At 37.7% G+C, this 13181-nt stretch overlaps 1 protein-coding gene across 2 annotated transcripts in view; it reads left to right on the top strand.

Annotated features, from left to right (window-relative positions):
* The window catches only part of VWA8 (von Willebrand factor A domain containing 8), a 391316-nt gene that overhangs the window by 263381 nt on the left and 114754 nt on the right, over positions 1 to 13181 (top strand). For both annotated transcript variants that reach the window (XM_036249886.1, XM_036249887.1), the window contains exons 36-37: positions 6234 to 6315; positions 9507 to 9708. In XM_036249886.1, coding sequence (XP_036105779.1) covers positions 6234 to 6315; positions 9507 to 9708 — 284 coding nt within the window. The remainder of the gene's footprint in view (positions 1 to 6233; positions 6316 to 9506; positions 9709 to 13181) is intronic.

Below are 13181 nucleotides of genomic sequence, written 5' to 3'. Positions count from 1 at the left end.
AACGTAAGTTTGGCCCTGGCAGGGTGGCTTAGTTGGTTGGAGCATCATCCCATACACCAAAAGTTTGCAAGTTTGATTCCCAGTCAGGCACATACCTAGGTTGTGCATTCGATCCCCAGTCAGGGCAACCAATGTTTCTCTCTCACATCGATGTTTCTCTCTCTCTCCTTCTTCCTTTCTCTCTAAAATCAATTTTTAAAAAACTACATATCACCCTGGCCGGTTTTCTCAGTGGTTAGAGCATTGGCCTGCGGTCCAGAGAGATCTGGGTTTGGTTCCCTCTAAGGGCGCATACCTCGGTTGCAGTTTGTCCCCGGCCCTGGTTGGTCTTGTGGGTGGCAGCCACTCGATGTGTCCCTTTCACGTCGATGTTTCTCTCTCTCTCTCTCTCTTCTTCTCTCTCCCTCCCACTCTATCTGAACAAAAAAATGAAAAAATGTCCTCGGGTGAGAATTAAACAAATAAATAAATAAATAAATAAATACCACATATCTTTGGGTGAGGATTAAATAAATAAATGAATGAACGTAAGTCTTTGCTTCACTTGAGTGAATATCTAGGAATGGCATTTTTACATCATATGATACAACTGTCAAACTGTTTTCCAAAATGGTAATACCATTTTGCATACCTGTCAGCGATGAGTGAAAATTCCAGTTCCTCTTCCACTTTTCTAGTACTTGATATTGTCAGTTTTTTGCCGTTCTCGTTGGTGTGTAGTGACATCTCATTATGATTTCTAATTTGCATTTTCCCTGGTTTCTAATGATACTGAGTATCTTTTCATGTGTATATTCTTTAGTGCAATGTCTCTTCAGATCTTTTGCCCACTTTTCGAATTGGGTTATTTGCTTGCTTTTTAATGAGTTTTGAGTGTTCTTTAGATATATGTATCAGATATATGCTTTCCCAACATGTTCTCCCATTTTGATAAAGGGAAAAGTCTCCTATGTTTGCTTCTAGGAATTTTATATTTTTCAATCATACATTTATGCTTCATTTTGAGTTCACTTTTTTATGTGGAACAAGGCGCAGGGTGAGGCTCATTATTCTGCACGGGGATATTCAGTTGTGTCAGCATCATACTCTGAAGAGACTGTTCTTTCTTCTTTGAATTATGTGGACCTCAGCTGAAAATCAACTAGCACATGTGTGTGGGTCTACTTTGGGATTTATGGTCTGTTCCATTGATCTACGTGTCCATCCCTTCACTAATACCACACTTTCATAATTATTTTCTAGCTTTATATGTTATATTTGCCTTATAATCAGGTAGTATAGATTCTCCAACTTGGTGGGTATCAGTGGATGAAAAATTACTAAGAGGACATCAGGGTTAAAGGAAAATTCTGACTAAGTCAACCTAACCAGATTCGAGCTGAAGGCAGGTGGGGTGACCAGACATCACGTGGGGCAAGTGGAGGGTCAGGAACCCACTCAGATATCGAGGGCAGGGCATTGGGTTAAACTTATATAGCATTATTCTTGCTAAAGTTGAATAACAGAGAAAAACTTTTGGAAGCCCAGAAGTCAGGGTCTGGTTGGGAAGATCTGACCAGAATTTGGTCAGAAAGAGAACCTTTGTTATCATTAGTATTGATAACTGTATTTCATTAAGTTTCACTGCCGTAATAACACAGTTTATTCATCTATTCTTTATTGGTATGCATTTAAATTCTTTCCAGTTTTTTGCTATTAAAAATAGTGGGCTATGAATATTCTTTTACCTGTATTCTTGTGTGTATGTTGAGAGTCTTTAGGGTGTATATCTAAGAGTGACATTACCAAATTGTTGCCCAACGTTGTTAATCCAGCAGCGTAAAAGAAGTCCCAGGGCCCTGTGTACTCTTGTAGAAGCATTTTTGTTGTGGTTTTACGTTACTCCTCTCTGTTCTCTTGTAAGTTTGAACATCTTTTTCATGTTGTGGTTTACTCTTCTGAGAATTGCCTGTTTATATCTTTTTTAGTTTTTTCTTGGTTGGTAGGAGCTTTATTTCTCCTCGTTTGTTTAAGTGGTGTTTCTTAAATATTCCAAATATATACAGAAGTGCTTAGAATCATGTCTAGCACACAGGGAGAATTTTATTGGACTGTAAAAAAAACCCCTAGGAAAATGGTAAAGGGAAATCCCAGGATGACAGCTGGGCACAGACCCAGGGACCAATCAGTTCAGATTAGAAAACATGAGACAATTTCACAAGAGACGCCTCCAAGAAAGTGAAAGTGATAGACCCAGTATATTTGAACATGTTTAGAGATTTTTGCAATTAGGGAACACTTTGAGGATGAATTTGTGCTAAGTGAAAAACTAAACCAACAACAAAACATGATGATCATTAACTCCATGAAAAGAAAAGGTTGTACTGGAAAGAGAAAGAAATAATAGCAAAAGTAAGACATAGCTCAGCTGTGAATAGCATTTATATAATCATAATAATATAAGCACTGGATGTTAATCTAACTGAAATTATCATATAAATATATTGAGAATGGGAAAAACAAGGTGTTAGGTAGCAAAGGGGCATATGAAAAAGAGTTAAACTCTTATCTTACCCGGTGGAAAGTCAATAAATAATCCCTAAAACTACAACATCAAGACAGTACCATAAGAATGAAGGTGAATACCAAAGAAACAGCATAAAAGTTGAAGTTGTCTCTGGGAGCAGGAAATGAAGGAAGGAGGAGTGAAGCAGGGGCTGCGGCTTTTTCTGTCGCCTGTGTGACTCACTAATCTATGCTCTGATGAAATGCATTTTTTTCCAATCCTCACCCAAGGATATTTTTTCATTGATTTTTAGAGAGAGAGATTGGGAGGGAGGGAAGGAGAGAAGGGAGGGGGGAGAGAGAGAGAGAGAGAGAGAGAGAGACCGATTCAAGAGAGACACATTGATTGGTGGGTCTGGAGATCAGACCCACAACCCAGGCACACACTCTTGACCAGGATTTGAACTTGGGGCCCCTGGTCTGTGGGCCGAGGCTACAACCATTGAGCCACACTGGCCAGGGCTGAAAAATGCAGTTTCTTAAAGTAAATAGAATCCAGCCATCTGACTAGTCAGGAACTGATGCATAGCAGTCTTTCATTAAAGAAATCAATAGAAACTTAAAGGCTACGCTCCGTAGCTTAACGATGGTGTGACTTTTGTTTAATGCAGACAGGGTGAAATTTGCTTTCTTCCGATTGTTTTTCTTCTAGCTAAGTGTTAGCTTTTTTTAGTCACAGGCCTCAGCTCTTTAAACACAAAATAATGACTCTTGATTGAAAGCAGTAGGCTGTTTTTTTTAACTTCGAGTAAATTCAAAGGTTTAGTATCAGCACGATTGTGGGACACGCATCACTCTTTTGATCTAAGTACAAGATTGTTAACTAGTAGTTAACAGATGTACATCAAACTACATTGCTAGAAGGAGTAAAATTTTTACACATAATTTCATCTTCCCTCCGAAAATGTTCTTGGTGCTTTTGCCCGGCAGTTTTTATCCCTCCCCTAACCTTGGCCCTGGGCCTGTGCGCTGCCCCACTGTTCATGATGCCGCCCACGCGGCCGTAGTGACTTGCCTTCCATCACTGGTGGACCAGTCCCAACTACAGTTCACACCTAGCTTTGTAAATATGATGGAAACTTATTGAGCCTCCATCCGCTTGATGGTGTTGGAACATTTAAAAAGATAGAAAAGGATTTGGCCGAGTTTGGAGGGAAATCTGGCCACGGTTTTTTACTTTCTTAATGTAATCATATATTCTGAGCTGATCTATTTTAAAATCAGTAAACATCGATTCTGATTATGTGTCAAGTGCTTTCAATGACCACCACCACTGTCACCACCCTTAGTATTTTTTGAAGTACTCGATAGCCATAAATGGCCTTTTCTGATAGTGAAAATATCTTTTTAGCACCAAGAGTAAAATTCTTGCTTTCTCTTTTTGAAATAGACATAGCCATTATTGAATTTTCTCATCCTCTTTATGCCATAAGTTAATTTGCACAGTGAAAGAAAAATGTAGAAACAAGATCATTTAAAGTATGGCTTCGTCGCCTTCACTAGCCGGCTGAAAGTGCTAATGGCAGTAGCTCAACTTAACACTAATAGTTATGAAAATAGTTCCTGTTAGCAGCAAGCCAAAAAGCTAGGCAGCTCTATCCATCCCAACTGCTGCAATAACTGGTCATTTTTGGCAAAGAGCCTGGGTCTATAAATAATTCAGTCTACTTTAACTAGGTCTTAGCAGCAGGAACTGTCAAAAATGATATATGATGCATATCTTTATCCAAGATTGACCTTGTATCTCAGGCAGCATTTCCAATGCAGGCAGTGCCTGACTTAGGGTAAGCATGTTCATTTCGTACAAATGGCCGTCTGGGGACAGCCAGTCCAGCTGGGAGGTCAGATTGCCATAGTAACTCTCTTCCTACTCTCTGCTGTCTCTGTACATTATCTTCCCTTCCCTGAGTCCTTTGCCCCTGGCACTGCTCCTTGCCCAGCTCTGCAGCTCACACCTGGTCCTAGGTCAGTGATTCCCACCCTGGAATTCTTTCTGAATCCTTAAGGGTACACATTGTTGTTGTTTTTCTTTTTTCTTTTCCGTGTGTGTGTTTGCTTTTTAAAACATATCTTTCCTCTTTATGCTGTGGTCCTCATCTTTTTCTTCTCTGTCCCCAGTGCTTTGTGCTGTGTCTGGTGCAAAGTAAGCTCAACCACGTTTGTTGAATAAGTAAGAGAGAGTTAGAATTTTTCAGGTGGACTACTCAAAAACCTGCAAATATGAAGTAAAAATGCCAACTTTCTTATTTTTTGTGAACTACACGTAATAAATTGAGTGTGGACATTTTTGATGTTTCATTCTATTCAGAAGTTGTAGGAAGATTAGATAGATAGACAGAAATCTTTAAAAGTATGGGTTCAGTGTAGGAGAAGTTGTTTGCTTGTTTGTTTGTTTTTTAAAGAGATGGTAGTGGCCTAGATTTTGTAAAATGGGGCTAATTTTTAAGTTGTTGCTCTTGACCCAGCTCACGTAGGAACTGTGGGGAGTGGCAGACAGAACATAGATTCCAGAGCCAGAAAGATGTGGGTTTGAAAGCCATGTCCCTTCCTCTACGGCTACATGGCCTCAAGCTAACCACATGATTATATTACTTCTGTAAGCCTCGGCTCCCTCATCTCTCCAACAAGAACCCTAAGTCTCATTGTTACCAGTGTGAAAAATACTGTCTGTAAGGACTGAGCAGAGTTCCTGGCCCAGCTAGTGATGAGGACACTGGGGTGCTCAGGGCCGGGGAAGAGAGGCCAGCAAACCCCTGGGACTGCTGGGAAGCGACTTAGAATCTCTGTTGAGCCCTCTCCTCCCCATTTTTCCTGCTCTTCAGACCCGGAGTCGTCATTCCACTGCCCCATCCTCGCTTCACCTTTTCCTGTCTTCTAGAACCCGAATAACTGTGTGTTGGGCAACTATTAATTCGGTGATTTACATTTACTAAATTCATCTAACCCTCACATAATGTTTATGATGTTCAGCTGCTGCTGTTTATCCTCATTTTCCCAGTGACAAAAGCGGTCTCAGAGCAGTAACTAACCTAACCCAGCATGAAACACTCAGAAGCTAGGGTTTCACACCAGGTTAGTCTGATGACAAAGTAGGCGCTGATTCCACCATAATACACTACATTCCTGAGAAGGAAACCAGAATTCAGATGATGAAACATTTCAATTAAAGTGCTCAAATACTGACCCATCTTGGGATGCTATCAAAGACAATGAAAAGGACTTAGGTTTTTTTTTTCTCTATTGATTTTATAGAGAGAAAGGGAGAGGGAGAGAGAGATAGAAACATAGATGAGAGAGAACATCGATTGGCCACCTCCTGCGTGCCCCTCACTGGGGATTTGGCCCACAACCTGGGCATGTGCCCTGACTGGGAATTGAACCGGTGCATGGATCGATGCTCAACCAGAGCCACACCAGCTGGGCAGGTTATTTTTTGACAGTAAAGAATCTTGGTCTAATTTGCCTCTATTTGACAGTCTTTGTATTTCCCTAATGAAAACACACCTCTGAGTGTCTGGCCTTGAGGCTGTTCTAGGCCTAAGACCTCGTCAAGGGAGTCTCGGACTTCTCCTTCAGGCTACTGATAACTTCATTCCACTTGTAGCAGGATTCATGCTTCTGTTGTTGTTGTTCCTGTTTTGGTATCATGTCGTAATTTAATACTCTGTTCATGTCATGACTATTTGCAGATGTTACGCCCCCACAGACATCTGGTTATATAGAAGTCACTGATCTTCAATCAAAGAAACTCCGATATATCCCTATTCCCAGGTAATCCATTTCCACCTTTGTTTTTCACTTGTATGGCAGATTAAAAAAAAAAAAAATGACTGAATTCTTAACAAGTATTCTGAGTAAGTGTGTGCTTTTTTGCTTTCTCAAATATAAAGCTTCCCCCCCCCCGCCCCCCACAGTTACAGTCGGTTTCTATCTTGCTGTTCTTCTGCATGCCTTACTGCTATTTTGATGTTCATTTTGGGGAAACGTCCATATGTTACATACGTGTAAATCTATGAGCCTTACAGTCTTTATTTCTCTTTTGTTGTTTTGTTCCAATGATAACATTTTTTTGTATCCAGAATAGCATTTTTAGTATTACAGAAATTTTCATACCAATTAACTTCATATATTCGTTTTGAGATAAATGTGTTCCAAATGTCAAAGTAATTTAAATAGCATTTGGTTAATATTGTTGTAAAATATGTTACTGTGCATGTACAGTCATCAAAGGATTTCAGAGATTCGAGATGGAACTCGTGGCCAGTCGCTGCTTTACTGTTGTCCAGGGATGGAAGCAAGGCGTCCCCACTAGCTAGGCTGAGGTGATGAAAGAGAAGCAGTGATGCTCAGTGTCTGCCTTGAGGAACACTGGGGTCCTCACCTGCAGCCCATCCCCCTCTGGATGCATCCATGCCTGACCTCCTTCTACCTGATCGTGCACCTGCATTGGTCTCACATCCTGCCCTCCTCACATACACTCCCTCACAGGCGACAGCCTTCACAACACAGTGGTTAAAATGTCTCTCAAAATCCTAAGCAGAGGAGCCTGCAAAGCCTCCCGATGTCACAGGAAGGCCAGGACACTGGAACTTGTCAGTTACCCAAAATATCACCAGACCCCTTTTTTTACCCACTCCTCCAACTCAGCATGACAGTACAAAATAACTCAGAAGCAGTTTCATTTACCCTTTAATCAGGCTCAAAAAAATATGAATAATGAAATCATAGTCGAAGAAATAGATTTATTTATTCCAACATATATAAATATGCCTTCTTGTCTCAGTTTAATGGAAATTGGCTTTTAGTTATTTGGGGAAAGTCCTATTTCATATCAATTTTATGCTCATTAAAATATACTTTTAGCACAAGTTATAAAAGCAAAGAACAACATTTTGTTTTTTACATTACTAAAGCATTAAACATGTTTTTTCATTCTTTGTTTTAATTCCTGCATCATTAGCTCTAGCTTTTTATTTCCATGTTTTTTCTTTTAACTTTATAACCTATATGTTATACCTGCCATAGAAAGAACATCTGGATGAGCAACTGTATATATAACCATAATTCATTCGAGCTCACGGTCCAATAGAAACATGTAATGTGAGCCACATAGGCAATTTTATACTCCTTAGTGAGCACGTTAACAAGGTAAAAAGAAACAAGTGAAATTAACTTTAGTGTTTTATTTAACCCAATATATCTTAAATATTAGCTTGACATTATTCAATGTAAAAATTTTAATAAGTTGCATTCCTTCTTTTTTCTAAGTCTTTGATGTCTAGTATGTGTTTACACCTAGGAAATGTCTAAAATTGGGCTTTCCACACTGTAGGAGCCACATGACGTATTCTGTGCACTGTCAGTACATTCTGAGTTTCTCTTGAGATTAATTGTCATATTTTGGCATATCTGTAATCCAAGGGAACAGCCCATCTGGATTTCAGTTTAGTTGCCAAGTACTTAAATTGAGCATTCTGCTAGATATCAGGAATTTTCCATTTAGTGGCTAACTTCAAATAACAGACAATACAGTAAAATTATATGTAACTGCGGGGCCAAAATGAATATATGACTTTTGCTCTCAATAAAATTTGAGTATATTTTTTTGAATTTTTATATTATTTGCATTTGTAAAATGATACTGCCTAGCTCTTGTATGTGGGCATATATAAATCTCGGTTTTACTCTGCTATAATTCTATATTTTTCTTAAAGAATATTTTATGTATAAGGAGAACCTCTATTTTTTTAAAGTTGGAGAAGAGATTCTAGACCTGATGTACATGTTGATGTAAAAATGTGATTTCTTCAGCGCTTTGTGTTGACATGTTGAAGAAATTGCCCTTGTAAATGTCAAGTTTCATGGGGACGAGTTAAATATGCAAGCAGTAGGCACAGTGCATGTTGGACACACACGTCTCGAGTGCTCTTGAAAGAGGTTCAAACATCATAGTTTCACATGTATCAATTTCATTACTCTTAAATAGCCCTTTTACTTCACCATCTGTACCTACTAATTTTTTCCCTAAGGCAAATATTTTTTGGAGAGCACAATAAGTGATATCCTGTGTTCTATAAAATACTACTTTTTTTGAGACCTTCTAGTACACAAAGTAGTTCTGAGACACTTGGTCCTATCCTACTGTTATCCTCCTCTTTATATAAACATTTTCAAAGACTTCTGTGTTCTAGAGTAGCTGATTTTGTTATAGTGCATTTAAAATCTAAGGCAGACTAAAAATCAAAATCAAAATAGTCTTGATTTATTTTTGGTATATTATAAGAATTTATCTGCTACATTGTGGTTTTGTGGTTTTACCAGATCAACAATGATAGTTTATGTTTTCATTATCTGACCAGACTATCCCTTTAGATAATTCATTTTATGTAGAATATATCAAATGTGTTTAGAGAACCAAAACTAATAAGAATTTCTAATGTATGTTTTTATATAGTAAGAGCTATACTCAGATAAAGTATATATGCAATTGACTCTTATAGCCAAAAGTTACATTCCTAGAAATGACTGTATATGTGTCAGAAAAATAAAGTAAACATGTATATATATGAAATGTATAACAGAGAAATATATAAATTTCTTGTTATAAATCTTTATAATTTCCTAAGTTAGAAAAGGCAAAATATCAAGTACAAAAGTAATTAAAATACATAAACAGAGCATCAGTTTCAGCACTGACCTTACACTGCACGTTTGTGAATTGTGAGTTGGTTTAGAGTTTCTTTCTTTCTGACAGTGAATACTAATGTCATCTGTAAATACAGAAAATATAAATCACCAATAACTATAAGTATATTTTTTAATTTAATAGATGGATCTGTTGGTATATTTTAATGTGCGTACTATTAGAATTCTTTATAGCAAGTTTAATGCACCTACATCAGGTTAAAACAGCTTCATTGCTTGGAATACCAATTGGTGGAATACTGTAATTTCTTTTTCAGATCAGAATTTCTCTCCCCATACACCACATGGCTATCTACTATCTCCGACACAGATGCGCTGCTGGCTGAGTGGGGCAAAGGCGGTGTGGTTACTGTCGATATGGGAGGTCGCGTCAGGCTCTGGGAAACTGGCCTTGAGCACCTGCAGCGCTCACTCATGGAATGGAGAAACATGATTGGACAAGAGGACAGACATATGCAGGTACCGCTTGAATTGACCGTACCCCTTAAGGGTGTATATTCAGGTTTAAATGTGTTCCTAATGCCACAGTTGTGAAAACTTCTAGCCCAGTGACTCTTTAAGTTTCTTTAATGGCCAAAATAAATTTTGGACCCAGAAAAAGGCAAACCATATCTATCTGAAAAAAGTAAAAATGTGCCTTTTTTTCTGTCAGTGCTTAAATGGACAGGTTCCTCACAGCACAGCATGCGAATATGATCAGCTTTTATTTTTTAACCTTAAGCATTCATCAGTTTCCAGCACCAGCTTTGCGTCTGTTCTCATTTTTACTACCAAGGACATAGAGATACTGAGGATCTACAATGATCCTTATTATTATAAAGCCCAAACCTTTAGACTAGAAAAGATAAACAAAACTGCGTCTAATAGAGATGTGTTTTTACCAACGTCCCTATTTCCAGATAATGTAAGTTTAGTTGTCATTATAAGTAGACCTGCCCTTACACTGGAAGGATGTATGGAAACAGGTCACCAAAGTGAGAGGCAACTCCATCCAGGACTCCTAAAGTGACTCAGTCACCATCTAATCCAGATGTTTGGAACCCATGTGAACAACGAGGAAGCCTGTTTACTCATAAATACTAAAGCATATCATAAAAGGATTTATTTGTAATTTATTTATTTTAATCTCCAGAAGAAAACTTCCTTGTTTACATTTCATTTCTATCCATTAAAAAGAAATGTAGGTTTCTGCCTGCCATGTTGCCCTGCAAAGAGCCAATTAACAAGATAAGTTTCCACAAACTGTTCTATTGATACCTGATTAATAATTACTATTTTATGTGGTTATTTTTGTGATTTTCTTAAAGGAGAAGTGTATATATTTGTGAATGAATTTTACATAGTTCTCTTAGATTCTTAAAAGCCTGAAGGAGCATTTTGAAAATCATAAATCAATGTAGGTAAGCAACCTCAAATCCTTTTGAAAGTTTATGAATATTAATTTAATTAAGCTAAAACAAATATATAGCTCTAAAATAAACATGTCATTAAGTGCAGTGGATTTATCATAGCAACAGACTAAATGTTGGTCACTATCCATAACAATAATTAGAAAATTAATTAACTATGGTTCTGTTTCTTTTACTATTCCAAACATTAATTTCTTCTCCCTTTTAATAATTAAACTTCCATTTTCATTACAGTGATTGATACCTAATAGTAAATACTGTTGTATTTGAATCTTTTATTATATTTTATTTTTAATTTCTCATGTGTTATAAATATCAAAGGTCATGTTTTTCCTGTGGTCAGCATTTTTGGCCTATTAAGTTGATCTTTTACAATAGAACTTTAAAAAGTACCGTTCCTCATGATTTTGACCATTGGTGTCCACTGCCACAGAAATTAACCCGTTTGTGCATCTTCAGCTCTGTAGCATTTCTCGCCCAGTGTCTTCCCCACTCTGTCGTACATCTTTGCATTCCCGGTTCCTAACATAATGATTGGGACCCAACAGGCAATTCGTATGTTTGTTCATGCTCACATTCATGTATAACAAATTACCCTGGTCATTAAAGCTATTTGATAACAAATGGAATTATTTTAAACTGTCACAAATTATTCATTTGTTTTTATATAACAAATTAGGTATTTGTTGACTATATGTGATTATTAAGTTAGGAATAAACAGAATTGTAGTACCTAACATGTCAAAAATAAACAAAATATTTGGCTGTATTATACAGGGTAATATCTGATCCTTCCCAAACCACCCATCTTTCAGGAAATATACAACTGTGCCTCCAGTTCAGTGTGCAGTTATAACAGACAGACGACTTATTCAATAAGAAAGTTACATAATTCAGAATTGAATCGTACTTCCATTAGGAAAATTAGAGTAGATGTTATCTAACATTCTCCTTCCATCTCTGATGTTCCCTGATCCATTTTGGTTGACACTAAAAATGTATACTTATATACAGATTCAAACTGAGAAACAAATTGTGAGCATGTCTTTATGTCTGAACAGACAAAATTCATTGTCCAAATAGTCTGCCATTGTTTTTAATTTGGGGGTTATATCTCTCTTCTTCCTTCTCATTGCTTGGTAAACAATGAGACAGCATATTTAATTGCTTTTATTAAGACCAGTTCATGTTATTATTTATAAGTAGTTTACACAACCAACTCTAAATACGAATTATCCTGGGCACAATGGTAATAAGTAAAAATTTGTCTTTTACAGATTTCTTCCTATTCACTTCTTACAGCTCTTCCTCGTTCATGGACACTGTGTTTGACATAGGGCTGCTCCTGATTTAGGGACTCGATCAGAAGTGTTGAGAAAAGAATGGGTCCTCCACTCTGCACTTACCACTTGCTGACTGCCAGCAGCTCCCCTTGTCACTGGCAGAGTAACCTGATCTCCATCTAGCGGCCAAAGGGACTTACTTGACATTATAGAAACTAACAGCCGCGTTTGCACTCCAGTAGTTTGAGGCAGCTGCAGGCTGGTGTGGGAGGTTTACATGCCCTGCTTGGATGGCTCCTGTTAGTCCCGACATGCTCCTGTAGGTCAGCAGGAAAGGCTGGCAGACAACCACCATGCCGTCCACCACTGTTGACCCTCATCTTTCTCTAATGCCTTTGCCTGGTGCCAAAAGAACTTATATTTAGATAAACTATGTCAGTCACATGCTTAATCTATATCCTTTATGTCTTTGCTACATTTCAGGCCTCCAGAGTTAATAGCTCTGAAGCCGCTGTTGCTTTGAATTTTTGTTTTTGTTTAATGAATTCATTGATAGTTTTTTTAAATGAGAGTATATATTAAGCTCTATATGCACAATGTGTTCATTAGTTTTACCTGCTTTGATAGGAACACATTTTTCTCATAGTCAACAGCTATTGACAACAAACTCAAAGCATCGCTGTAACTGTTATACTAAAAGCCCGTCATTAAAATCCATTTCTATTGCTTTTAGACTCTGTTTTCAGAAGCATGGGTTAATTATAAGCCAAATTTCTTCTGACTATGCTTCATAGTGTTCTTTATAAAGCATACTTTTTGTATATTTTTATTTAGTTACATTTGGATTCTTCCCAAGAAGGCTGTTAAAGCCACCCCACAGTTTTCTCAGAAGTCAGATCATCTTCTCTAAAAGGCTCCTGGGCTATTCTTAGGGAACAGAAAGGTTACAGCTTTCAACATTGCCTTCTAATTACAGCCAACTAATCAGAAACTACATATTCTGCATATTACTGGGAGAATCTCTTTGAGGCCTTTGAATAGTACTGTCTACTTTAAAAATGGGTAGAATCCTCTGAAACAAACACTGTACGGGGCTGGAATTTTTTCCTCCCTCACAGTGAAGATAGTGCCTGGTCAATATTTGAGAACAGAGAAAAGCATAGGAAAAAGTACGTAGGAGAGATAGCTAGTGTGTATTAAGCACAGCTCATCCTGGCCCCATTGCAAAGAAAATATTCTA

Source organism: Molossus molossus, unplaced genomic scaffold, assembly GCF_014108415.1.
Source record: "Molossus molossus isolate mMolMol1 unplaced genomic scaffold, mMolMol1.p scaffold_m16_p_9, whole genome shotgun sequence".
NCBI lineage: Eukaryota > Metazoa > Chordata > Mammalia > Chiroptera > Molossidae > Molossus > Molossus molossus.
Note: the sequence above shows the minus strand (reverse complement) of the source record. Positions and strands in the feature narration are given on the sequence as shown.